This window comes from Paramormyrops kingsleyae, chromosome 22 (genome assembly GCF_048594095.1).
Source record: "Paramormyrops kingsleyae isolate MSU_618 chromosome 22, PKINGS_0.4, whole genome shotgun sequence".
In the NCBI taxonomy this organism is placed as follows: domain Eukaryota; kingdom Metazoa; phylum Chordata; class Actinopteri; order Osteoglossiformes; family Mormyridae; genus Paramormyrops; species Paramormyrops kingsleyae.
The window spans coordinates 17,665,285-17,693,181 of NC_132818.1; the positions used below are offsets into that span (position 1 = coordinate 17,665,285).

Consider the following 27,897-nt stretch of genomic DNA (forward strand, 5'->3'; position numbering starts at 1 on the left):
GACGACTCGTGTCACAGCTGGAGTGTGACGGCCGCAGGAATCGACGGGAGTTTCCCTTGTCTTCACCCAGCTTGGTGTCCTCACTGTGTGTGCATGAGACTTTTCCTCTGACGGGAACAAAGTTTCAGGAAATGCACATTAAAAAACTAAAATACACAAAATCAAATGTTTGATATTAGTTGTCATGTGTTTTACTTTTGGAATGAGGTTAAGAATAGTTGTACTAAATTCAGAATCAGTCAGAACTTTCCAGAAAGACATAAATGCAAACATGCATGCGTGTGTATGGCTTGTCCTTTTGTTCTTGACTTGCCTTGTTTAGAGCAGATATGGCACCTCCCAAGAATGTCCTAGCACCCAAGAAATATGTCCCAATGTCAAGTACTCAACACGCAAGCACCTGATCCTTGGTCATGTGACTCATTTCTGTAGCCTTCGTCCACTCTGTTGTCACAGGGTTTTGCAAACAAAGCCCAACATTGGTATTACGCGTCAGAGTAAATAAGCACGTGTTGCGTAGAGAAATGCCATGTGTCGTGACGAGTAAACATACAGGAAGGCCCTGCTGGGACTCCCGGTACCTCCTAGCCACGCCCAGGTGCAGCACTGCGAACAGCTATAGCACCCCCTGGCTAGCTTTGGGGGAACTGCAACACTGTCACGGTTGCTATGGAACAAAATTTAAGAAACCGGCAAAGAAAAAGCCCAGTGCCATCTTCACCTGATTCATGCTGTATCTTGCATGGAAAATGAGAAGAATGGAGTTTCTGAAAGGTGCTGTTGGGGTTCTGTCACGCGGCATTGCCTCGCTGACTGACGCCATCGCCGAAGCTTCGGTAACCGTGCTGAAATCCGCGGCAATCCGGGGCGCATTCCTTTACTGCATCGGCTGTGTGCCTCTCCTCCCTCTTCCCATTCCGATGCAAGAAACTCAAGCCCATTTGTGGCACATGCTTAATGATCCCCCCAGATATTTGGCGGGGGGGGGGGGGGGTCAAAACAGATTCCATAAACTGTAATTTGATTGCTTGGTTTGATGGGCTTATTCAGTAGGAGAGATTTGGGGTAGGGGGTGATTGGGGGTGGTGTTGAAGTTCTATATATAACAATTAACTTGATAGTCAGGAAGTACATTTCCCAAAGCATGATGGGTAAACTTTTAGCATTTGACCAGATTTTCAGATTTTTAATGCAGGACTAGGGGAACTGAAAAAGCAGGTTTCAAGGCATTCTGAGCAGGAAGAAAAAAGATAACAAGGCCATTATTACAGGGAAACCTGGCAGTGCTGCTCAGTATATTAATATCACCGCAGAAACCTGCTGTCTTGGTGACTAGGGGCACGATGAGGTCATCCTTCTGTGACAAGTGTATCAACCCCCCCCCCACCCCCCCACCACTGAAACCCTTTGTGGATATTCAGTTTCCCATGCAGCATGAGGACTCTAAATGCAATGCTGGAGGCTGCAGTTTTAATATATTCCGGCGTTTTCCGCCTCTCCCCTTCCCCTCGGTCTGACTGGATTCCGCTTCCTGGGGACGCCATCGATTACACCGTCGGCCGGCTAATTAGGCTGCGGCAGCAATGAGATGAGAAAACATTGTCATTTTTCATCTCTGCGGTCATAGGGGAAGAAAAATGCTTATTATATTTTTTCCATCCTGCACCTGCCTGAACACAATAATACATATTTATCCTCATTTTGTACATTAGCACAGTAACATGGGAACTGGGCAGCCTCCGAAGTGCCTGTTCAAATGAGGGGTCCTCAGTCCTGGACCAACTATGAAGAATTTGGCGCTAATCAACAAGCTTTGTATTATTATTATTTATTTAAATATATACAGCTGCTGAGCTGAACACTGATCTCGTTCACATCTCCTCACATGCATTTGTTCCTGTATAAACGGCGAGTTTTTGAAGTCTTTATTGTGCAGAATGACCAGCTGATCGGAAGGGTCAGCTTAGCGTGATTCTCCCGTGCTAAAGATTAGCACAGAGTTGGATGTAACGCATGAATCCCCAGAAATTCCAGGCTTGCGTACGATGGAGGAACCGACCATGATATAATATTATGAAACAAAAATGTATTGAAGTAGCAGCCAGCTCTAAATGATCATTCCCATGGGCATTCATTACGGGGGGGTCGGGGTGGGGGGTTGTAGCCCCTACAATAATCGATACCAGCCAATACACACCCCCTGGACCCCCTTAAATGGGTACAGACCTCGACTGCCCCCCCAATGCTCAATCCAACGTTATGACCTTGATCATTCCCCTTGCACTAAGATTTTGATGGATCTGATTGGCCGGCTCACATCCATGTTTACGCCGCTAACCCAGTGAATATGTCAGTTGGTTCTCTGTTCTGCAGGCTGGTAGCTTTGCTCTTTTGGCAGTAGGAGGAGACAAAAGTACAGAGCTGCTTATGTCAAAGACTGGCTGCCTCCCTGCATTTTAATTTGTTGCTATTTAATTTTTGCTGGAGTCGGTGTGCAGATAACTACATTCCCTGTGCAAAAAGAAGCCTCTTTTTCTATGTAACAGTCCACATCCTATCCACTGTGTGAGTTAATATAGTCCAGTCCAAACCCCCTTACTACGAACTCCGACAGGGTTGGTCTCACACCTGGAGCTGGGAGTCAAGGCTGTGTCCAAAACTGCACCCCCCTCCTCCCCCCCCACAAAACAACAGTCCATTAGCCAGTCTCGCTCCCTGTCTGCGTGGCCTCCAGCAGTCGTTGAGGAGCCTGACTTCTTCAGTGTCTGTAAACAGACCAGCGTATCACCAGGGCCGAGCAGGACCGCCGCGTTGCCATGGTTTCGGAATTCCACTGTGCCACTTTGAGGATCGCTGCTTCTTCCCAATAGCCCAACACTGTGGAAGGAATTCAAGAAATGAAGGCTGTTATTTACTTATTTACTTACTTACCTCCCGACACCAAAATGGCCGCTTTCAGCACCTATTGCAGTGCCTCTATTGACTGTGTCTCTTCCAGTAGCTGGTTAGACCGTACAGGCGATGTTCTCAGATACAAATGTGGCTCAGAGCACCCAAGGCATGTGGGAGCAGGAATCCCCCCCACCCCCCCAAGCAACATCCTCCGCCCTGTACCCTGTGTATGCTAATCCGCTGCGGGCGCTAATGCTGCCTCACAGCATGTGATTCAGCGTGTGATTACCATTAGCTCCGTTCTTCATTCAGTGTAATGTTAATGTTTGCATTAAACAGGAGGCTACTGATTCGTTATGAAACCTCCTCCCCCCCCCCCGACATTACTTTGACTCAGCTTTCCCTGAAGCCAGGGATCACAAGCAACTTATTTAGTTTTGCATCAATCTCCCCAGAATCACAGGAATAAAAAACTGGAATTAGATTAGCCTCTCTGGCCTTTGACGTTTCAGTCGCGCTGCATCGTTTCTGGCTCGCAGTGGTCCTAAGAATTCACGTAGATGGGTGATTTGAACCCCAGTGCATTCTGGGAAGGGTTGAGGTCTGGGGGCAGCCAGCAGGCTATCTGGTCCTTATCAAAGGGGTTTGGCCTCGTCTTGAAACCTCTGTGTCCCATTTTTTATTTTATTTTTTCCCCGGCTAGCGTCTCCAGGTCGTCTCGCTCCCCTCTCTGCTCAGTCTACATCCTCTGTTCTGTGTTTTTTTATATATTTTTATTTTTTTGTTTTTACAATGCATTGCAAATTCAGATGAGGCAGCATGTAGGTATCGTTCACGACGCCCACACACACGTCCCCGGCTGCATGGCTGTCCCCGTGCCCCCCACTCCCCCCACCCCCTCTTTAAGGCTTCAGTTAGAGATTTCTGTGAAATTTATTATTGGATTTAATGACGTTTTGGTAAAACCGCATTTTAATTTTCTTACTCGACTTTCTTTTTTTACTCTTTTAAAGCAGATTTGTTTTTCTTCCTTTCCATATTAATGCACATGTCTTTTTTTTCCAGTGTGTGGTTTTTTAATAGTTGTCCCTGCTTTCTTTCTTTCTTTCTTTCTTTCTTCGTAGAACTAAGTAGTTCCCCCTCTTCCATTCCGTTTGTCTTGTTTCCTGTTTTATAAATGTCTTTTACTGTTGCTCTGTTTGTCTGTGTCATGACCAGTGTTCCGCCCTGTGTTCCCACCCCCCCCCAGTCTTCTCCCCTCCGTCATTGCTGCTGGTTGCTCGTCCTCCGTGTGGTCCTGTGTCTGCATGCTTTCTTGTGCACGCTGAAGTTCTCGCAGGGTCTTTGGTTCTCATCGATGCTCTTTCTCCTCCTCCGTTCTCCCTCACTCTGTCTCTGTCTCTTTCTTTCACATCTTCCCCGGTCCCTGCCTCCCTCATTTCTCCCTTCTCGATGTCGCCCTTGTGCAGGTGACGTGCTGTTTCAGATGGCTGAAGTTCATCGACAGATCCAGGTTCAGCTAGAGGAGATGGTACGTGCCTCCAAGCGCACTCATGCCACAAACTTGTCGTTGAGGCGTGGGAATTGGCTTCCGGACGTTGTCTTTACCCGAAGGACATCAGGAAAATGAACAGGTCTAGATAAATCTCTGGAATGTTCTCAGCCTACCTGCCTCGGTCTGGACCAATCAGAGCCGTCTCCTTTGGGCAGTGCTTTCCGTGGATAATGAATGGTGCCAGAATATTAAAAAATTAAGCAAGGTTTTTCAACAGGCAGTAACAGGCCATCACATTCTCATGATTCGGCGATGATGCACTTCTCGTAAGAACTAAGACCACTAGTCATAGAGCGGCCAAGGTCCAGACACAAAACTACTGTTACAGGTGCCATAAATGACTTAAAGGTCTTAAAGGATGGATTAAAAATTCCTGTTACGCTTCAGATATGCCTTCATATGTCATATACCGTCATAGTAAAAGCACTGCCTTTTGATCTTTGCGACATCTGTTTTGAGTTCTGATGCTGTTCGTGCACAGTAACGACGAACGCTTCATGTGGTCGGTGATGTTCTGTGTTTCTCATCGGCAGAAATATTTACCCAAGAAAGGCTTTTAAAAAGGCTCTTCAAAGGCTGTTAACACTTGCGCTAATTTTAAAGAGCAATTAGTAGGAGCCGTTAAGCAGCGGGTCCTGATGACGAATCAAGGCGAGATGGAGCTGTAACGCCCGGGATTCTGAGCTGAGGGGGCTTGTGTTCAGCTCTTTGGTTCTCATGTTTTCCCACGATGTCGTTCCCCAGCTGAAGTCATTCCACAACGAGCTGCTGACCGAACTGGAAAAGAAGGTGGAGCTGGATGCTCGCTACCTGACCGTGAGTCACATGACTCCTCCCATTTCAGCGATAAGCCACGCCCATGCGGCGGCAGGCGGCTTCCGCCCGCTTCCCTGTGATCTCCTGGCTCCCTCAGACCCTTTGATCTTCCACGATCTAACATCTGGCCTACCAGAACCATGGCGTGTGCCCATGTCTGTTCCATGTTATTCAATGCACGTAAGGTGGGAGGATAAAAGCCAATCATTAACTTTGTTATTTAAAGCCTGTCATTTGATTGGCCAGAGGTACTAGTGGAACTACACTGAAATCCCCGGCAATCTAGTTGACATCAGTGCAGTTTTCATTTAATTCAAGCATCATAAAGATCTTTTTTGCAAGAAATAGAGTAAATCCATATTTTTAAAGTTTAATATTAAAGAACTGTGCAGCCTGACTGAGGGAAGACAAATATCAGATTACTCCAGGCATCCATGAAAAGATTAATATCCTTGGAAGAAGTGGGCCACAGCAAAATGGTGCTCATGCAGAGAAAATTGTGAACAAATCATCAGTCAGGAGGATCAAATTAGGTTTGCTAGGCAGACATGCGGATGCAAGCACGGCAGGGGAAGCCTTCCATGCGCATTGAGCACTGCCGAAAAAGGACATTTATCTCTCAGGGTCATGTGACAGTCATGTGACCTCCATTTCTACAGATCAAGAGTAATCTGCAGGGCTTCAGCAATCAGAATATTTTTTTGGATACTCCCTAGACAGGGCTGATTTAAAGCAGGAGCCCCCTCAACAATGACACTGGGTACGCCTCAAGTGCCACAACTCTAACTCCAGTATCTCCCCCCCCCCCCCCCCCCACACAGGCGGCACTGAAGAAGTACCAGATGGAGCATAAGAGCAAAGGTGAGAGCCTGGAAAAGTGCCAGGCAGAGCTGAAGAAGCTGCGGAGGAAGAGCCAGGGGAGCAAGAACCCATCCAAGTATAGCGACAAGGAGATTCAGGTGAGCAGAGGTGGCCGCTTCCAGCCATCTGGAAGCTTTGGAGCCGGCAGGCGCTTCCCATTGGTCGATAGCAGGCAGTGATTGACAGCTCACGGCAAGTCCCGCCCACCAATAGATCTGAAGTCTTTTTGTGTTTGAGAGCCGCTCTCATGCAGCGTCTGATGGGAACGCGCGGTGACTCATGCGGGCCTTCGGTACGGCGCCTATGCCCCCATCCTGCTGACTCAGTCCAAGGACTGTGATTGAGGTTGGGGTGGGGGGTGGGGGGCTGGTGCGAGGGTTTTTAGGAATTGGAACCTAGAGATTAGCGGCGTGTCACCAGTGCTAGATAATGAGACATGAGGGACCACCTCAGCCAGCTGAAATTAAAAGTGTGTGTGTGTGTGACTGCAGTGGGATTGCCCAAGAACATCTGCCCATTGCGACATTTAATACTTAATAGCCATAATTATTTATGCATATATATATATATATAGTAATTACAACTACAGTGACATATATATTTATCCTGAGTCCAGCTGAGTAAATGCAATTTAGTTTCCAATAAGAAAACAACACATTTTCAAATATGCCTGTTCATCTCACAATATCTACAATTAGCCCGACTGTTCGCAAATCGCAGCTGTTCTCATTCACTTGGCTCTGTAATTCAGATGCAATTTTAATCCATCCATCCATTGTCCAACCCGCTTATCCTACTGGGTCGCGGGGGGTCCGGAGCCTATCCCGGAAGCAACGGGCACGAGGCAGGGAACAACTAGGGGGGCCAGCCCATTGCAGGGCACACTCACACACCGTTCACTCGCACATGCACACCTATGGGCAATTTAGTAACTCCAATTAGCCTCAGCATGTCTTTGGACTGTGGGGGGAAACCGGAGTACCCGGAGGAAACCCCACGACGACATGGGGAGAACATGCAAGCTCCACACACATGTGACCCAGGCGGAGACTCGAACCCAGATCCCAGAGGTGTGAGGCAACAGTGCTAACCACTGCACCACCATGCCGCCCTGCAATTTTAATATTAGCCGAAAATTAAGTTCTTTGCTAATAAATCCCTATAGCCTACTTTTTTAATGGGTGGAAAAAAATGAAAGGAGTGCATTCCACTCAACTGTGACTAGTTATGGTTTATAGCATTTGGTTGTCAGTTACAGATATCTCTAACTGAATTCTGACTACATGGATATCAGCTATCCAATTATGTTCTGTAGGCGAGTACCTTTTCCAAGCCGCATGTTGGTTTTGAGCAGTGACGTGCATTTTATCGCTGTCCAATGAAAAACGCGCATCTCAGTAGCGTGGGGGAAAAAAAAACCGCAAGTTCTCAGAAACTACTTTACAAAATAAACTTAACATAATGAGACACCTTTAGCACCGCAAACAGAAAACTACCTTTACACAGCGGTCAGTGAACAGTTTAAAGTTTTAAATGGATTTTTTTTTAAAATTATTCTATGGGATACAATTTTGTTCCAGCCAAATCACCCTATTCACTATTTCCAAGAAGTCGGTAGGTTATCGACAGCCAGTACAAAGGTTTGGACATAACTGTACCCTCTCATACTGTACATCTAGCATTTCACAAAGCTCTTCTAGAGAGTGATAGGATGTTTTATGAAGTCATCTTTGGCTAATTAGATGTTGGTCACTATCAGCAGATCGAGGATAATGGGGGGGTATTCCAGCTATAGTGAAAATTCGCAATAGTGGACAATAAGGACAGTACGATTCACTGGTGCACCAGCATACGGCGCTTTACAGCGCGACTGGCCCAGTTAATAAAGTGTGCGCCAGATACAATTTGGGATGAACGTGGGATGCATTAATTGCTTCTAACATCTTTCGGTAAAATACAATTTATTAATGTATAATTATTATACATCCTCTTATTTTTTAGAAATACCAATTTTTGACCAGTCGTTTTATTTTTAGATCGTTTCTGTACCTGTACCATATTGAATTGCGTAGCTTCATATTCTTTAGCATCAGGTCATATTGCGTTGAATTGCATTGTGTTGGATCAAATCGTACGGAATCACACTGCATCGCATTAGTAGCTGCCTCATATGTACCTTTAATATATCGGATCGTTGGCAATGCATTGGGACGTGTATCACGTTGGCCTCAGTTACTGAAATGCACATCTCTACTGAACATGCGCGCTTTTCCCTGGACAGCGACGATTAGAGATCGTGGATTTTGTTCTTCGTACGAGCATTTCTGTTTGAGATATCCTATGATATATTATGACTAGCTTTTTTTTCCCTGATATTTGATCAGTTTTATTGTTAGCGGTTGTATGTGAGGAAATGTGAGAACATGCGTGTTTTGTGTCTGAATCACGTGTGGGTGCGTGTGCCCATGTGCTCTGGGAGAGCATACAGGATGGGCTGATCGCGTCTCCACGGTGATCAGATGTCTGTTCTCACTTACTCATCGTAGCTGATATGTCTGTTTGTAGCCATAGTACAGGGAGTGAATCTGAGTACATGTCAAGGAGGGAGTCTGAGCATGTGGTTACAGTAGCGTGTTTGTGTGCGCCTTTCACGAGGTGTTGCACAAATCCCACAAGTTGACAGAGCCTTGAAAAGAATGCCGTCCCTAAAATCTGGTTCTCATAAAATGAATTTCATGAGCTGCATAAATTTCCATATTTTGGAGTGGTTTGGGTTCTGTGATGGGTCGGCACCCCATCCTGGGTAATCCCCTGCCTTATGGCCGTAACATCTGAGGAAGGCTCCGGATCCTCGCAAGCCTGTGTAGGACAATTGGGTATATAGGATGGATGGATGGATTTGGATGTTAATTCCATCAAAATGGAAGGCAATGGGAAGCCTCCACAGAAATATCCCCAACATTTGTGTCACCCAGTGGTTGGCTCACTGCCCTGGTCATAGAACATGGTGCTCGGTCATGCCTTGTTCAGAACTGTCCTCTCCATCCCAGACCGTCTTGCAGCCGAGTCCTGAGGATTAATTCCCTGCTTCCCTCACCTCCTTCGCCCCAGATGTGTGAGCAGCAGAGCCACTGGCAACAGGGAGTGAAACTCATTTCTTTCGACAGCACTAGCACAGCCCAGGAGGTTAGAGAGCTAAAGCAGAGGCTTGCAATCATTTGTCACCTTGTAAACAACAGCGAGGAAGCTGTCATTCAAGGTGGGGGGGTGACCGCAGTTTCCCTGGGAAAACAAAGGATGTGGCAGAGCCTGTAAGGCTCTCTAATGAGGGAGGCCTACCTTTCTATCTTGCTGAGCCCATTGAACCCCAGTCACAGCTATGAGTATGGTACGGTCTGAACCTTCCCTCTCACTGCCCTCCTTTGGTTTCTTCCAGTCCCGTAATGCAACTAATTGCCGCCATTTTCTTCCATCACTGCTCTAATGGGGCCTGACAGCAGACTTTGAAACGGTATTCGTTAGGAAAAAACCTTTCCTCGAATTCTAATGATCTTCACCATAGTAGCTCTAAGGCATGGAGGATGATGGCACGGCTCTTCACAGCTGCTTGTTTTTCATGACAGAAGTGATGCTAATAAACAAAGTACCCCCCCCCCCCCAACTCACTCACACAGACACACACCCAGCAAACTCCCAGTCCAGCTCTTCCCTTAAGCATGGGGACCGAATTGTTTGAACGCCACTGCAGCTGTCGGAGCTGCTAGAGAATCTGTTGGAACGGGAAGGAACCTCCTGAAGTATTCGTATGCAGTGCACAGGTGCATTGTGGGAGAAAAAAAAACCGTGACTAGAACAGAACACGTTCCGGGACAAACGGTAAAAACATTTCTGCATTTAGAGGGTGGGGGGCCTTTCCATAAAGACATCAGGGTATAGATACAAACGTGTGTGTGTGTGTGTGTGTGTGTGTGTGTGTGTATGTGTGTGTGTGTGTGTGTCTCTTCTCACACTGGCACCCACCCACGCGCATAACGCTGTGTCTCGTATAGACAGGATGCACTCCTCTAACTTGTGAAAGAGCTGACACTGGTGAACAGCGCAGCCTGGACCGGTACCAGTGTAGGTGGGCGGGATTCGTGTGTTACTGCGACTTAACCGTCCAATGGCGCAGTCACCCAGTGCCCCTCCTATTCGCCTGGCCTCTCGGTGGGCCGGATGACTCAAGGCCCCGCCCGAGGACGGCGGGAGCGACGGCACAAACTGTGTTCCAGCTCCTGTGTCCCCTGTCATCCTGCTGACTCATCAGAATTCTTGGCCCCCCTGCTGTCCACAATCTGGGAGATTCTGACTAGTCATGGGCACGCTGTCACATCTCTACTGGCTTGGTGCTGGGGTACTAATGGTACCGCTGCAGTACTGGGTCTGCTGGTTAGCTTTCAGGCTTCCGGTCATGATCCTACCTCCTGCCTGTATGAGGGGAAATGGAAGTCAGTCCATTTGGCGCAGGGGTGTATGGGGGGCAGCTGAAAGCTGATTGGCTGCCAAAGCACCCCCCCCTCCTTCCCTGTCACTGAATGATTCCAAATGCATCATTGGCTACCAATAAGGTTGGCCCCTCTGTATGAATTATGGTCCCTCGTATGCCCCCACCGTGGAAAAAACACCCTAGTTTGGTGTTGCCAGTTTGGTCTGGTCCGCTGGCTTTTTCGCCAAGCGGCCAAGTCATGTTCCTGTGCTCAGTGCGATACCTCACTGGCGTAGCTGATGCCCCCAGTGTTGTCCAAGTGGGGGTAGGAGGTGACAACCTAAAAAGGCAGCAATGAAGCAACTCCAGGGGCCAATCACCTTCCAGATGGGACCTGTAGCCCCTCCCCCCTGTACACACCCCCACCGGCAGTCACCTCTCCACAGCAACATTCAGTCACAAAACTTTCTTGGGTTTCTGGAACTCCCCAGAAAGTCTGTTCAACCCCAAATGTCACCCCCCCCCCCCCCCCCCCAAAAAAAAAGGAGGAGACCTTACTCTGCACCATTGGTGACCATCTCAACCCAAGTGTCTCAAACTGCTTCCAGATTATTTTCATTTGTTCGCTGCCTGATGAGTTGAAATGGGGAGGGAACAGAGAGGAGATTATGGTTTATTCCCCATCTTACGGCATTTGGAGTTATGTTTTCATTATTTATTCAGAGTAATTAGGCCCCGTTGGTGGGGGGGGGGTGTTTGGTGTTTGGTGTTTGATGTAGCCTGTCACTTGTGCACAGGGGACGTCGTCTTAGGCACCTTGTTGCCATGGAAATCGATGCCTCTCAGACAGAGTTCCTGTGGTGGCACAGCTTCAGCTTAGAGCGAACATCTGCCCGGTGATGAGGTTCTGCATGCTACAGGTGGGCGTGTCCTTTTCACGGTGGACACGCCCCCTGCCTAGTGAGGTTTGAGTGTGTGCATTGCAGATTGGTTCATCAACCTGTGTCTGCCTCTTGAGGATGAGAGACACTTAAAGACAAACTGTCACTTGACTAGACCCAACGTGCAGAGCTATTTACAACTTCGGTGATTAAGCTGTAGATCAGGGATCCCTACGTCCGATCCTAGAGGGGCTGTGACACACTTTGCAGATTTCCCCGCACAAACACACCCACTAAACCTGGCAATTGGCTGTTAAGCTAAATACTTTGTCTTTTGAGCAGGTTAATTTGCAAGTTGTGTTGCAATCCGGCCCTCCAGGACTGGAACTGGGAAACCCTGCACAAGACATTTGGTTCAGTCATTTCCCAGCATGCCGCAGTAACCCGTCCACTTCTTTGTTTTGACTCCACTTGGCCGTAATCTCCAAGGAGTCTTCTGTGTGAGTCATTAATGCATAAAATACTATTTCTTGCATTAAAGGCAGAACACTATTTGCACATTTGGCTGTAAAGCTGATGTCACAATGTTCCATTTTAAAGTAAGGTAATCAAAGCATGTTCAGATTTCGGTTTGATTTTTTTTCTCATTTATTTGTGTTGAGTCCCCTTCATCTGGCCAAGTAGGATCTATCCCAAATCACTGCTATAGTGAAAATGAAGTCTGGGGATCGCTTGGTATTCCGGTACATTCCGGGCAGGCTCTTGATTAAGCTTCTCCCGACGCCAGGACCGTTGATTATACAATCCTTCTGATGCAAATTGCATTCAGCCAAACTCGTTATCTGAAGACGAGCCGTGATCTAGGTGCTGTTGCGTCTGTGGCTGTGACATGAATTGCCTCGGTAAATAGGCTTTACCCAAAGAAAAGGATTTTTATTCCTGCTGAATAAGTTTGGTTTCTGGTATTTCAATTAATTAGTAGTCCATGAACAATTAACTGGGCTATAAATATTCGCTTCATTGGTAACACATTCACTTTTTTGAACGTACCTCATGTTTAGAGAATTATGATTATACATGATTCTGCATTTCCCGTGTATATGTATGTGTATATATATATATATATATATATATATATATATATGAATTCCAGCCCCTTTGTCCATGAGAGCACAGGGAACAAAGCAGGATTACACTCTGGATGGGATGCCAGTCCATCTCGCACAATCATTCAAACTTATGCAAAGTGTGTGATTTAATTAGAGGAACAGAAGCTAAACTGGTAATTAGCGGAGAGAAAACCGACGTACCGTGCAAACTGATGGGAGACCCCTTTAATACAGCACAGCCAAGCCCTGAGTCTGAGGCATGAGATGTGCATTTAGATATATGTAATATTTGCATCCATCTTCTGTTCTGTAACATCTCTCCCCCCCCCCCCCCCCCCCCAGTACGTGGAGACCATCGGCAGCAAGCAGAGCGACCTTGACAGCTACATCGCCGAGAGCTACAAGACGGCGCTCTCGGAGGAGCGGAGGAGGTATTGCTTCTTAGTGGACCGCCAGTGTGCCGTGGCCAAGAACAGCAACGCCTACCACGGCAAGGTGAGGGGGGCGTGGGGTCAGAGGTCAGGTGAGGGGGGCGTGGGGTCAGAGGTCAGGTGAGGGGGAAACAATGGAGCCTCAGTCTCAAATGTTTAGCTTCTTGGTGCTCGATAAACGAACGACAATGAGATGCCTTTCAAGCTGGCCGGGTATCGGCGCCATTGATCCGACTTGCCATGACAAGCCACCAATCGCGCCGTCAAACATGGTATTTACTGTCACTCATTTACAGCCGGTCTGTCATAAGATTGCTGAGTCACTGTGGCATTCATGTGACGTGTGCTGAAAGGATCTCTGGGAGCGTGTGCGTGTGCGTGTGTGTGTGTGTGTGTGTGAGAGAGAGAGATGCATGCTCTTTGGGAAGATCTTGAATGGCAGCCCCAGTCTCTCTCTCTGGACGGAGCTGCTTGATGCCCAGAGAGAGAGAAGGGCTCGGGGGGGGGGGGGGCACATGGAGAATGTCAGGTCCAGCCGCTAACCACCGTGTGTGGGCGTGTGTGGGAGGGGTTCGGTCTGATCCTGCTAAAGTGCTCTCTAAAGTGGGGGGGGAGACAGAGACAAACGGTTGTCTATGTGACTCATAGACAGGAGGTAAATGAGATGGGGGGGCGGACCTCAGATTGTACTGTATCCCTGTATCCTTCACTCACAATGAGGGGGGCAGGGGGGAATGGATGGATGGATGGAAGATGATGTGGGTACAGATGGATGGATGGATGGATGGAAGATGATGTGGGTACAGATGGATGGATGGATGGACGGAAGATGAGGGATGGAGCAGCCAGCCAATGTGAATCGCAGCCAGGCAGGGCTGTTGTGTATGGGCGTGGTGGTGTGTGGCGTGGCGTGGCGTGGCGAGCTCGGTGGGGCCTTTTACACCCACGTCGGCAACATGCTATGCCCCCTGCAGTTGGACGCACTCAGCACACTGCGGTCTCTGGGTACCCCTGCCTTCCCAGCTCATTAAGCTCTTACCAGTACTACCATCTTTATGAAGAGTTTTAATTAACAACTTGGTGCTGGAACTGTCATTAACGATCTGATAAAAATCTAATTAAACCCTTTAATTGATTTCTCTCCAGCTTTCCTGGAGCATCATTACGGGTGATTGTTTTCCAGTTATTGTGACTGTAGATGGACCCCCGTGGATCTTAGGGTCAATGTTGGTTTTCCTTGCATCTAGGGCAAAGATCTCCTGACCCAGAAGATCCCGATCTGGCAGCAGTCCTGCTCGGACCCCAACAAGCTCCCGGAGCGAGCCATCATCCTCGCACAGCAGCTCACCGCGCCGGGCGGAGGCCTCATCTCCAGCCCTCTGCACTCCTCCAAAAGCAACCTAGTCATCTCTGACCCCATCCCCGGGGCCCAGCCGCTGCCGGTGCCCCCCGAGCTGGCAGCCTTCATGGGCAGCTCCCAGGTAAGTCCTGCTTTTTGGATGTTTTTGTTGGGGGAAAAAAATGGCTCTTGCCCTCTGACTTAACCCTTAAACCCCAATGAACCTTGAGTCATGCAAGCTAAATAAATAGAGCAGAGAGACCCGGATTGGCCTCAGCAAGCCTTCAGTTCCCTGGGGAAAATGAGAAAAACAAATGGATTTTTTATTATTATTATTTTTTTTTAATCCTCCCCCTTCATTTTCCGGCCTATTCGGCAAGAGCAGCTCATGCCATGTGGCCAATCAGAAGGTGTTGTCCTGAGGCCCCCCCTAGGCCAAAACAGGAAGCCGGCCTCAGCTCTTTTCTTAATGACCAGAGTTCCTTCAATTCCACCCCCAGGGGGCGCCACTGACAGCTACTTTTTTTTTTTTTTGTACTGTTGCCCCTTTTATAAACGCTGGATGTGCAGCTGTCGCAGCTTCTATTTTGCATGAGAAGGGGGGGTGCTAAGTTTTGGAGGGAGTATGTTTAGATTATTCACAATCTGGCTCTGCACTCCCCCCTCGTTCAGAACCTCCTGTCCAAAACTTCCCGGAGCAGGATCTCGGTACAGATTGTCCACACCGTACTGCTCTTTCAGTACGCAGCTTTCACGGACCCCCCCTTTATTCTGCTTCGTTTACGAGGGACAGAGCCCCGGATGGGTGGGTGCGCGCCTCCCAAATCCCCACCTCATTAATGCAGCTCCCTCCCCACCCCGGACTGCAAACGCAAGCACCCTCCCTGCCATGTGCTTAATGAGACCCCTCCCCCCCCCCCACCGTGGCTTTGGCTGGCAGGTCTGGGTGTGGGCTGGGATGTAGGGATTTCTCGGCTAGCCTTGCAACACCTCCTCTGTTTACTAGGCTATGGGTGTAAATGAAGTCGTTAAGCAGCGCATATTAATTACAGGGGCGCCTCAGAACACACTCGACACACTTTGCAGCGTGCTAAATTATTACTTATTGTAGATTATGCATAGTGTGCCTCAACGCAGCATTCGCTAACCCCGCCCCAGCTACTTAGAAACCACGTCTAGAGACCTATTTTTAAAGCCACTGGGGGAAATCAGTGACACTTTTTTTTTTTTTTTTTTTTTTTTGGGGGGGGGGGGTGCAAATTGTTGGTGTCCCAGTGTGGTGTGGCCTCAGCCCTGCGAATGCGTGTCGTTTTTTCAATTTTATTTAAATCGCCTGTTTTTGTGCTCGTGTGTGTCCGATCCCAGAGGATGCTGGGAGCGGACGGAATGTCCCTGATGAATGGCACGACGGGGGTCCATGGGGATGATTACCAGCACTGGGCCGAGGGCCCAGCGGGCCAGGTACGGTCATCCTCCCCCCAGCCACAAGCCCAGACCCAGAGGCAGGTCAGCGACGTGTACTCCAACACGCTGCCTGTCCGCAAGCCGGCACCCGCCAAGAGCAAGGCTTCTGTGGGTAAGCCTACCTCCCCCCGCAAAGCCGGATTTGGTTCCTTCCAGTCTTACCTCATCAAGAGCTGGGAAAAAAAGCGATTATGTCCAATCTCTTTACAAAGACCAACTCTCTGGTAGAGAGGCTGTTTATCGCTCCCCGATAGTCGGGTCCTGCAGCCTCCTAATCTCATGGCAAACTATAAAACGTAGGTCTTTTCAGGGTCGGACTCTTTGGACAAAGTTCAAGTTGCATATTAAAGAGAGAAGCATTTGAGCTGTATAAGCAAGGTAGAAGGCAGACGTCTCTGCAATAGGGTTTAAAATTAATTTTAAAGCAGATGCCTGAGTGTAGCCGGTGCTGTTGTGTTCATCGCCCCCTGCAGGTGAGACCAGGACACTGCCCAGGTCCAGCTCAATGGCGGCAGGGCTGGAGCGTAATGGCCGGACTCGCGTGCAGGCCATCTTCTCCCACACCGCCGGAGACAACCGCACACTTCTGAGTTTCACCGAGGGTGACATCATCACCCTGCTGGTGCCGGAGGCGCGGGACGGCTGGCACTATGGCGAGAACGAGAAGAACAAGATGTGAGCGCGCGGGCCGGAAGGGGGGCCGGAGGGGGGGCCGGAAGGGGGGCCGGAAGGGGCCGGTAGCATGTGCACTTCCTCACTGGACCACACTGTCGAGCAGTTTCACGACTCTAACACACAGCTGCCTCTGGTCTGCATGTCCACCGCGATCCCGTCGGCCTTTTATCATTACACAGTTACACGGATCCATTCAGCACCGGCTCTACCGGAACACTGGTCCTCACCCCAAACCTACATCTCTTACTCGTGCAACTAAGCACATTCTAACTGATCATTTTAATGCAAAATGTGAAAGCTTTTTTGAATTCTCAGTTCAAAAGGACCAGGTAAACACTCCACTTAGAATTTAATTATCTCAATAAAGAATTGCTGGTTTGGTTTATATATTAATCATTTGTTATGGTCAGAGGTGCATATGGGGCGGGGTCAGAGGGGCACTGGCCCCAGCTGATTGGCCCATGGAGCGGGTCCTCCCATGTCACTCACCTATTCAAAACGTATCATTGGATAATTATGATAATGAATTATGGCTGCTTCTATAGTACTGTTCTTCCTGTCCAAATGGTCTCTCTTCCCCCTAACTTCTTCATTATAGGCGTGGTTGGTTCCCCTTCTCCTACACACGTGTACTGCCAGACAGCGAGAGCGACAAGCTCAGAGTCAAGTAAGCGTCCGCCTGGCCACCTGGCTGTTCATCTGTCTTGGGTGTGGCCAAACAGTCAATGTATCCTTTCATATTGCTCGTCACTGCATGGGGCACATGCACAGCAGTGCATCTCACATCAGCATGCCTGTGTTAATGCAGCTGACTCTAGTGTGCCTGTGTTCAGTAATGCAGTTGACACTAGCGTGCCTGTGTTCAGTAATGCAGCCGACACTAGCGTGCCTGTGTTCAGTAATACAGCTGACACTAGCGTGCCTGTGTTCAGTAATGCAGCTGACACTAGCGTGCCTGTGTTCAGTAATACAGCTGACACTAGCGTGCCTGTGTTCAGTAATGCAGCTGACACTAGCGTGCCTGTGTTCAGTAATGCAGCTGACACTAGCGTGCCTGTGTTCAGTAATGCAGCTGACACTAGCGTGCCTGTGTTCAGCAATGCAGCTGACTCTAGCGTGCCTGTGTTCAGTAATGCAGCTGACACTAGCGTGCCTGTGTTCGGTACAACGGGCCTGTTTGTGTTCAGTATTACAAATGCCATCAGCATATCTGTGTCGACTACTGCAATTATCAGCGTGACTGTGTTCCATACTATGGCCCTGGGCCTGCAAGTGTGTCCGTGCTCAGTACCACAGCTCACATAAGCATCCCTGTGTCTGGTACTGCATCATGTCTGCATGCCTGTGTTCAATACTGTGGCCCTGAGCCCCTCTGTGTCGAGTCCTGCAGCTCACGTCAGCATGCACTGTGTTCAGTACCTCGGCCCTGAGCCCCTCTGTGTTCAGCAGCAGCGCTGAGCTTCCTGTATTCGTGCAGCCTGCACCATGGGAAGAGCAGCAGCACGGGGAACCTGCTGGAGCGGGACGACTTGGGCTTTCCAGCGGCCGACTACGGCCTGACAGCCCGAATGCTGGCACAGAACCTGACTCACAGCAGGCCCCGCCCCTACAGTGTGGCGCTGTCGGGCTTCTCGCAGGTGAGAGCGCGCCCCCACGCCCACACACCCGCTGGATGCCTCTCGCATTAATCCAAGCAATGGCTCCTAATTAAAAAGATGAAAGTGGGTTGCAGACCGACGAAGGTAGCTTTGGCATATGGAAACGCCTCTGAGTAAAACCTGCATTCCAGCGTGCTTGTATTTTCAGGGTCCTGCGTTACCGCACTGCATTGTGGGAAGGGAGCAGAATTTTTTACTTGGCTTTGAGGGCCACCAAAATCATTAGAGGAAAAGGAAAATCAGAATCAAAATTGTTTATGTATCTCCAAATCATTTTACATAAAAGTGGTATATTTTAGGGTGTCATGCAAAATAGCCAAGGACCATCAAGACAATCGATATAATAAAACAATACATGCAATACTGTGCCTAGTGAAGGTATTTAATTGTTAGGGCTACAGGAAGCATATTGATTCAAGCTCTGGACCTGGGGCTCCAGTATTTAGGCAAGAAGATACATGACCTGAATTGGTCGAGCAAAATACAGCTTAATCCGTCAGTGAATAGCTATGTGACAGCCGCACACTGTGAGCTAATGGCGCCATCTGCTGGCAACGGTTGTAAATTCAGTTTGAGGTGTTTTTTTTTTTGGCTTTCTTTACTTTTTCAGATTTGGGTGTTTGAATCAGTGATGTGAATTTACAGCTTGCTTAGCCAGATGTAACTAAATAGCTTCACGCTCTGGATAAATGATGAGTAAACCAGATGTAATGACCTTGATGTGTTATATCTAAACTACAAACATACTTTTATAATGTCTTTGCTGGAATCCCGTTACGGCCACACTTCTCACGCCCTCGTTTTTCTTCTTTTTCTTCAGCCAGCACATGATGGGTACGAAGACCGGTTTCCTACAAGGTGAGACCGCAGTATCCCTGTTAAGTATAGACCTTTAGGGGTGACAGTGCCAAGATGACACATTCCATCTTCCGGCTGCAGGAACATGGAAGTTAGCTGCTCCTCTAGCAGTTTTTGGGAGGAGCATTTATCCAGCCCTGCTACTGTATCCATAACCTTTGACCTTCTGGGTCAGGGTGTATGTGGATATTAGATTTTGCTTGAGATAGTAACTCTTCGCCTATTTCCTGGCCTAATATGTAGACACTGTAGAGGTAGACTGTATGACAATGTTTATGTTTATGCCCTGGGTACTCAGTTTGGTTGATGGTTCTCTCGTAGCTGATATGCTTGGTCCCATAGATGTGCTCTTGGTCCAGATACTTTATTCTTTCCCTCTATTTCTTTATATTCCACTATTTCCTCAGCGTTTTACTTGCTCTTGCAACGTCTGCCGCCTCTTTGATAGTGTTTTGAGCATCTTGAGTTCGGAATACATTTAGTTCCATCAGGTGGAACTGGTAGCTAACCTGAGAACTGTGTGGGCTGGGGGAGGGTGTGTCTGTGGGTGATGTGACTGAGCAGGGTGAGTTAAAGTGAGGGTTTGTTCTGAAGGACACAGTGTTTTTGGGCTTAGTGACATCATCGCACGGCGTTAAGATAAATCTACCTCTGACATCACAGTCGGCACCCATGAGACTCTGAAGATCCTAACACTGACTGATGTCATTTATTTATTTTTTTTTTACCCAAGTTCCTTTCTTCTCATTTCCGCTTCCCCCACTAACGAGACGGCTATGATCACCTCCCCTTTGGCAACCTTGGCCATCTTGGGTTTTCGAGAATTTTTGAAATGTCGGCCCTTAGCAAACAAGGGGCTGGCTTCGCCTCTTACTGGGAAACCATATACAGTTCAGACAAAAGAGAATTAATGGCCTCAGTTACGTGACCATCACAGTGGACTGCAGTGCCAATCAAATAATGGCTTCCCCTACCCCAATAAGAAAAAATACACTTCCCATTACTTCTTTCTTTACTGGAATGGACTCGATAGCTCTAAAATATAAATATCAATATTTGAAACACTTGTGGTGAATGTTGCAAAAAAAAAAACTTAATTCACATTTTGGCATATTTTTGAACCCCAGACGTAAAAGGCAAATATTTCAAAGGTTCTGAAAAAAAAAATCGATGTTGAGGTTGAACATGTGATCAGAAGTCAGATCTTGTTAGGTGGGAAGGGCTTCCTTGATGTGGCAGGACTGGGTTAGGGATAAGGGGGGTTAGGACATGCAGGAAAAACAGCCTCCCCCCTTCCTAAATCCACTTCTGCCCCCTAGTGGTTGTCTTGCTCCATGTCAGACCTGGCGAGCTTCCTTCTTCTCTCTGTCCCGCAGTTCCGATGGCAAATTGATCTCGACAGTGTGAGAGCAGACAGACACATGCAGATCTGAATAGCACAGCACCCATCCGGCCTACACCTCTGCTGGCTCTGTTTTTGCATCCCCTCCCCCCCACCCATCTCCCTTACTGGGGAGGGCTGGGCGTGTCCTGTCATTTTGTCATCCCCAGTCTACCCCTGCCCCACGGTGGGTCAGAATGCCCCCCAAGATGGGGCAGAAGGGCCACGGTTAATGCGTGTGTGTGTGCAAGTGTGACCCACACTTTTATGGACTCCAGATCTCCATTAATCAGAAGAACGGGATGGACCGTCAAGGAGACAATGCAACGTTTGCTGGTCTCACACACTTCATTTTTTTATTTTTATTTTTTGTGGATTTGAAGGATGAACTGGCAACGTTAAAAGAATAATTTCTCTCCGCTGTGAACAGAGACACGTTGTCTGACCAATCGCCGTCAGTCCGCTTCTTGTCGTTCATTGTCATGGACACACTTTTAATAAAAAGCCACACCAAGGAAGGAATGTGGAAGGAGTTCCAGGGTTAGACCATGGGGGACTGGATTTTAAGAAAGAAAGAAAGAAAGAAAGAAAGAATTCTTGCTTGGATTTGTATTACAAAAGGTTTGGTACTTCACATCCTTTGAGATTTCTCTCTCCTTTTTGTGATGTGATGTTTGCGTTTCTCCGTTTTGGAAATATTGAAATGAGATATATTTTTCTAAAAGTTTGTTTCTGTGCTGCTAAATGAGACTCAGCTGATGAGTAGGACTGCTGGACGTGATGAAAAGTAATGATCCTATAACATGAAAATTATATGTATAAAATGGCTGCTAATGATGAAATGGGATTTATGTTTTGCAAATGGATGGTGGTTTTCTCGACTTTGTTCTGCGGCCAGGACTTTAAAGCAAGACCTGGTTATGAGCCAGTATCAGTGTGTTTATTTTATTTGTTTTGTGAATCAGATATTGTGTGAAATCTAATGTAAATCCTCGTTTCTGAAATCGGTTCAGGCGTGAGAACCAGTACATATTTCCTGTGATGCTGCACTGGGAAGGGGTGTGGCTTCAAATGGCCCCGCCTCATTTTCCACATGGCCCCTCCTACACTTTGCATCTAGTAGAGGAATGTCTTGTAACAGCAAGAGACGGCTGCATTTGCGTAAGTCAGAATGGGAAGAACGCTGCCATTGTTGGCCTTGCATGTCCGTCAAGTGGAACTGCCAGGATCTGATTGGACCCTGTAACTGTTGTAGCTCCTCCCACTGTTTAGTTTTCCATAGTGCAAAGCATCTTTCCATCAGTCCTTGTTCACAGTGCATAAGGAAACCCTTACAAAGATGCTCTGTGGGCCTGATTAACTTTTCTGGATCCCACACCTGATGACAAAGTAATACTTGATGAAATAACGACAAGATTATGTTTGAGTAACGTGTCACATATATGCTGCTGTTTAGTGTTGACTGCTGAGGCATTTTTTTGCCAAGTTTTTTTTTCCCCTATTTCAGGCATATTTTAATGTGTCTGTATTACTTTCTCAAAAGGAATCTGAAGATGGACATATTTGTAAGGGAATTAGTAGGTCCATTGTCATTTGATGTCATCAATTTCCATTCCAGCTTTTAGATGTGAGTTGATCCACCTCTGTTGATGTGTCCTCTGCACAAAAATACAAGGATTGAAACTGCAGCTCTGATGTGAAAGCAGTAGTCAGACATCGGTGTGCAGGTGGTAATGGACTAAACCACAATGTCCAAGCTGTATGCAATTCTGAAATTCACGCTGGACCGGTACTGTGATTCTTATGGTCACCACCCTCTCCCCCCCCCCCCATCCAATGTGGTACAGTCCGAATCCTGTCCAATCACATTTGATACTGAGTCATGTCATCTCCCTGAGCCATGTGTAGCCTTTGGCTGATTGGCTGATCCTGAACCTCCTCCTTGTCTCTTCCCGTCTATTGCCGACGTTGAGGATGAACAGGAAAGAGGATTTTGTTCTGTATGCTACTGCTAATGACCAAGGTCTTCAAGGCTCCATCTCCCTCCACTAGCCTTCCAAAGCATTTTTTTTAAGTTGCTAATTTTGTTTCGATATTGATATTATGGTGACTTTTTTTGCACAAAAAGCAGTGAACCCAGCATCCCTGGGGGCCCAGGTGCCCCGTCCCTCCCCCTCCATGTTTCTAAACTTGGTCTTTCACTGTGTTTCCAAGGTGACTGAAGTGACCAAGGCCCCAGCTCCTTTCCCAGCATCCTTTGCTGGTTCGTTGGTTCCCAGTTGTCTCCCGACTGATCTTTAGTGACTCATGTTATTCCAGCTGATTATTTCATTTTACGTTACGTTATATCCGCTGAGCCGTTTGTGTACTTTGTGCCAGCTTTCTCGTTGACCCTGCTACGTACGTGTCCAGATGCGATGGGAATGAACCAGAATGGCAGGCAGGCAGCCACATGTCCGCAAGGCTGGTGGTCTATATAAGTCTATATAATGGTTTATATAACAGTCTATATTATTGATGTCTTTCCTATCGAACTCGTTTTTGTCGTAAGCAAAAGAAGAACAAAAAAAAAATATATATATATAATCTAAAATGTGTATATTAAAGCGATTTATAGCATGCATGCTACTGGGAGCTCCAGAGCCATGTCATGTTGAAAAATGACCCTGGATGTATGTGACTTTATACTTTGAAAACGGGAAAAAAATAAATTTTTCTTCATACAAAATGTCCTTTTTTTTCCCCTCCCTCCCCCCCCGAAAAGTTTCAATACTTTTTAAATATATTTGAATAGGGCTGTAGTCATGGTGACCGGTATGACATGAGGTCATGGGAGGTACTTTTGGGCCCCTAAAAGCAAGTGACCATGTGACTCAATTGCTGCCTGCTTGCCCCCCCCCTTTCCCCCTCTCTCTCTCCCTCTCCATCCCTCTTTTCCTCACCCTTTTGGATGTCCTTGTTGTTACTGTTGAAATGATTACTGGAGAGATGTATTGTTTGATTTGCTTTGTGAGGCGCAATTCTGCAGTTGGTTGTAACTATGGGTCTCCTGGGTTTATATGTGACATTAACTGTAGCTGTGGATGGGTGAATATGTGAATTTTTAAAGTAAAAAAAAAAAAAGATTGTTACTGTGGGGGAGAAAAAAAAAAGTGTTCTAAGCTAAGCAAGACAGTAATTCATAAAAACAATTGGGATCCAACACTGGTAACACCTAACTGGTAACCTAATAAATAACCAAGTGTTAAAATTCTCACCTAATATAAAGGCAAAAGCTTCACTGAATGATTTGACACAAAATTCTGGCCCAGTTCAGAAATGTCTCTTCTGTAGGATTTAGTTTTTAACAAATATAACATTTTTTGTTAAGTAACCTGCTGTGTTTTCACAAAGCACAACATATGGCATCGTCAACGTGTAACAATGACTCATTTTCTGTAACTTAAAAACAAATCTCTTGCTTTTTCGCAAGTTCCCGCGGCGTTTCTGGTGTCCCTTTTATGCAGCAGACCAAACTGTGTCAGATGTCTCTCTTGTCTGTTTAAAGTTGTAGCCCTCGGTAAGGTGGCACGTCTAAGGTAAGACGTACAAACCCAAAGACTCTCTTTACCTTCCAGTTTGAGTCCAGAGCTTTCCCGCTTTTGAGAGCACAGGAACTCCGTAAGTGACCGGTCTCCGTCACCAACCAGCTAACCAATCATGTGTCTTCTCGCCCCGTCCGGCCTTTTTCTCTCTCTCTCTCTCTCTCTCTCTCCCTCTCTCTGCTGCGATTGGCTGTCTGGCTTTCTGGGGGTGGGGACGGGGCTTCGCTAGTAGTTTTCTTCCAATCCAGTGGCCTCTTTGAATTCTTCTTCATTGCACATATGCACTGTGGTGCCACCTGTCCCAGTCGACATCGTAAATCATCAAAAGCCATTTACCGTAAGCCACTGAAGGGAGCCACGTTTGGGTATGTTGGAAATGTGAACTAACCTTGCATGTCCCTCTGATCACAGCAAAACAAAATGAGCCCTCGGCTTCCCGGTTACTGGTAGATCTCTCTCACTCTCTCCTTTACTATTATTTACTACAGTGTTTCTCAATCCAGTCCTCGGGGACCTACAGATAGCTGGGAGGGAGCAAAAACATGGACTGTCTGGGAGGAAGCTGGGAGGGAGCAAAAACATGGACTGTCTGGCAGGAAGCTGGGAGGGAGCAAAAATGTGGACTGTCTGGCAGGAAGCTGGGAGGGAGCAAAAATGTGGACTGTCTGGCAGGGAGCTGGGAGGGAGCAAAAATGTGGACTGTCTGGCAGGGAGCTGGGAGGGAGCAAAAATGTGGACTGTCTGGCAGGGAGCTGGGAGGGAGCAAAAATGTGGACTGTCTGGCAGGGAGCGGGGAGGGAGCAAAAACGTGGAACCGTCTGTGTGTCCTCGAGGACCGGATTGGGAGACATTGCTTTACTATACTACTTGCTTGTGTAGATGTGGATCAGGGAAAGGCACCCTCCATTGTCTGCATGCTAAGTGATGTTTGGAGGATTAAGCAGGGTATGCATACCAAGCATGCCTGTTAGGGTGGTAAAATCCTCCAGATTCTTTTGAGAAAGGAAGCTCTCGTACTATTAGATGGAAAATGAGTAAGGAGTAACTGAAGGCATGCAATACCATATCACCAGGTGAGCATTGAGAACAAGGCAATCCCAAATGAGCAGCTGTGTTGGATTTGGATCTCTGACGTCTTCATTGGGTTAGCGAATCCTTCCGCTTGGTGTATTAAGTGCAGGCCACTCATTAGCCACCCAACACTTAATCTGCAGCAGCTTTAACTGGGATTGCCCTGTCATTGTGTTTTCTGGGTTTCATCCGTGTGTCCATCGTATGGGAAGCGCGATCGCGCCCGTTTTCCCCCTATTCACCATCTTTTCTTGCCCCCCCCCCCCCCCCCATCCTCCGCTACAGCCACTCTATACCAGAGGTGAGCCCCATACCCCTTGTCCCGGATCTTCACTTCTACTAGCTAAGACATGTCCAGGACAGCCGGAGCCTGACCTGCCCCCGCTGGGACCCGGATGGGACCAGGCACCTTGTCCCCCCCCCCAGTCACCTGGACAGTCTTTGATGCATCTGTAATATTCTGCACAGGGTCCTCACACAAAAAAAAGGGACTGAATGATACTCTGCTTCTTTATGATTTCTTTTGTATATTGACCAATGGTGGTGTTGTTATTCCTTTTTTTCCTCACCCCCCCCCCCAAGCTCTGGACTCCCAGGAAACCCCCTCCCCCTTACACCTTAATGGCTCAGATGAAATTGCCTTTGGTTATAACTCCTTAGAGCGCGTTTGAGAAGCAACCTTTTACAACTTTGTGTAAATACAAAAGCTCTCCCATTGCTTAACGTTTGCACTCTAAGTATTTGCTTCAAAAATTATGTATGTATTTTGAATCTAGGGTTTAGTGAAGAATGTATATGTTCAGACTTGGATATGTATGGATGTAATATTTTAATGGGGACTCGGACCAAACAAAACACTCCTCTCTTTTTGATGTTTATTTATAAAAATTTTGGCATGTTTCCTGTCTGTTCTATTTTGCTGTAGAGGTTTTTAAATGGGGTAGGTCTCTCTTTGGAGTCTGCCCTGCTTAAACCATCCACAGTCAACTTCTGAATCATTCTGTGGTGGGAGGTTCATACAATGCTTATCTTGTTTTAATAACAATGTAAATTTTGTTCGTTTCAGCAGTAAGTTGTTCTAAGACATGGCGTCACTCAGTAGACAGGCTTTAGACTTTTTAGAGCTTTTTAAGATCTTTAACACAATATCTAATACCTACAAGGGAGGTGAAATAAGGTGATTTTTGTTCGTATGAGATATGGGCACATTTCAGCGAATGAATGGATTTAACACTTTGTTGACAATGTTTGGAAGGCTCTGCCCTACAGCTGGATATCTTAGCTCGTTCCCTTCATCATGGCGAGTCAGGACTGGTGTGCACTTGGTGCTCAATGTCACCGCATCACCGCGGTTGACATCAACAATGTCGATGGGACGTGTCCAGACCAGAGGGATTTATCGAAATACCTTGGTCGTTTTTTTTTTTTTAACGGAAGCATGTTGGGGAAAAAAATGTAAAAACTATGCTTGCTCATAAAATGTGTTTTTCTTTTTCATTGATTCTTTAGAACATTATTTTTTTCAGGGTTTAGTCTTTGATTACTAATAAACAACAGTACTAGACTACTAAACAACACCTGTGTTAGCTGTATTGTTTTTTTTTTTGTGACTATTACAATCTAGTATGGAGAGTTCCATTGAAATTGCAGTAGTGTACAGTTGTATTAAGCTATTTATGAACTGGGTACTACATCTTAATTCCATTTGAGCTCTGGGCTTACTGAGCTCAGTCAGTGATTTATTGTATTCTGTATTGCAATCTCCTATTGCTGCACTCAAGTGGTGTTGAAATAGGTGTCAAAGGTCCCGGGTGAATAAAATGTCGATATGCTTGTGTGTGTGTGTGTATGTTTGAGACAGAACAGAACATTTGCCCTTGATTGTGAGGTACTCTCATTTTTGCTATATACTAAATGTGGTCAAACAAGTGAATGCAAGGTTTGTTTTGCTTTGATAATCAGAATGCTTGTGAGAAATGGTCCAGGTGCATCGTGAGTGTAAAGTATTAAATGGCGGGGGGGGGGGGGGAGGTTACCAAGGATGAACTCAAAGCACGTTTTAAATAATTGAATCCAAATCTTGATAAGAAAAATGGTAATTGTATGCTTTTACATGGGATAGTAAAATATATATTTTTCCTGGTGTGTTCTGTTTTTTTTTTTTTTTAAATATACATTTCCTTCAACACTTGTTTCATTTGTCTTTATATTTGTTTAGGGTAAAATGCAATTTCTTGTATTTAATAAAAATAAAATTTCAGCCCCTGCGTGTTTAATATTGTGAAATGGAAGCAGACGGAAATGGGGTCAGATGTTTCTTTTTTTTTTTTTTAGGTCTGAGGCTGTGTGCGAGCTACAGTATATATTTAGACGTGCACATCTGTCTCGGTTATCTTTATGCCGTAGGTCAAGCTGGCTCTTTTTTAGTAATTACTTGTACGGAGAGACGAGAACTGGCTGGACAACAGACGGGAGACACTCGAACGAAAAGAGGAAGGCGAGTGTGCGGGAAGAACCGTCGTCTAATTTATTTGTGATGTATGGTACAGCAGATTGCAACGGAAGGGGAAAACGAACAGAGCACGCCATACGATGGAGGCCATAACCTGACCATCTGTTTGCGGGACAAAGCTACTAGGTTCATCACTCCTGATTGGATACAGCATGTATGATAACTGGAAGCTAATTGGCTGAGCTAACGTTGTTACATCTCTTTGGCAACTATAAACTCTGATACTCCAATTTCTCAATATACTGTATAATACAAAAATAGAACAGATCATAGTCTAGTTAAAACTAAAATGTCATATTAAACCCATAAGTGACACAAACACTGCAGCACTGAATCGGAACTGCT

General features: G+C 46.8%; 1 protein-coding gene across 6 annotated transcripts in view; it reads left to right on the top strand.

Annotated features, from left to right (window-relative positions):
• Window positions 1–27,300, top strand: part of LOC111852855 (BAR/IMD domain-containing adapter protein 2-like) — a 49,742-nt gene extending 22,442 nt beyond the window's left edge. For 2 of the 6 annotated variants that reach the window (XM_023829180.2, XM_072705217.1), the window contains exons 4-14: window positions 4,362–4,423; window positions 5,192–5,263; window positions 6,085–6,222; window positions 12,922–13,074; window positions 14,258–14,491; window positions 15,715–15,925; window positions 16,287–16,488; window positions 17,087–17,155; window positions 17,966–18,125; window positions 18,967–19,004; window positions 20,381–23,113. In XM_023829180.2, coding sequence (XP_023684948.1) covers window positions 4,362–4,423; window positions 5,192–5,263; window positions 6,085–6,222; window positions 12,922–13,074; window positions 14,258–14,491; window positions 15,715–15,925; window positions 16,287–16,488; window positions 17,087–17,155; window positions 17,966–18,125; window positions 18,967–19,004; window positions 20,381–20,411 — 1,370 coding nt within the window. In that variant the 3' untranslated portion in view covers window positions 20,412–23,113. Of the gene's footprint in view, window positions 1–4,361; window positions 4,424–5,191; window positions 5,264–6,084; window positions 6,223–12,921; window positions 13,075–14,257; window positions 14,492–15,714; window positions 15,926–16,286; window positions 16,489–17,086; window positions 17,156–17,934; window positions 18,126–18,966; window positions 19,005–20,380; window positions 23,114–24,002; window positions 24,046–25,325 lie in introns of those variants that run through there. The other 4 variants (XR_002840328.2, XR_002840329.2, XM_023829181.2 and 1 more) reach the window with 4 other exon arrangements.
• The last annotated feature ends 597 nt before the right edge of the window (window positions 27,301–27,897 follow it).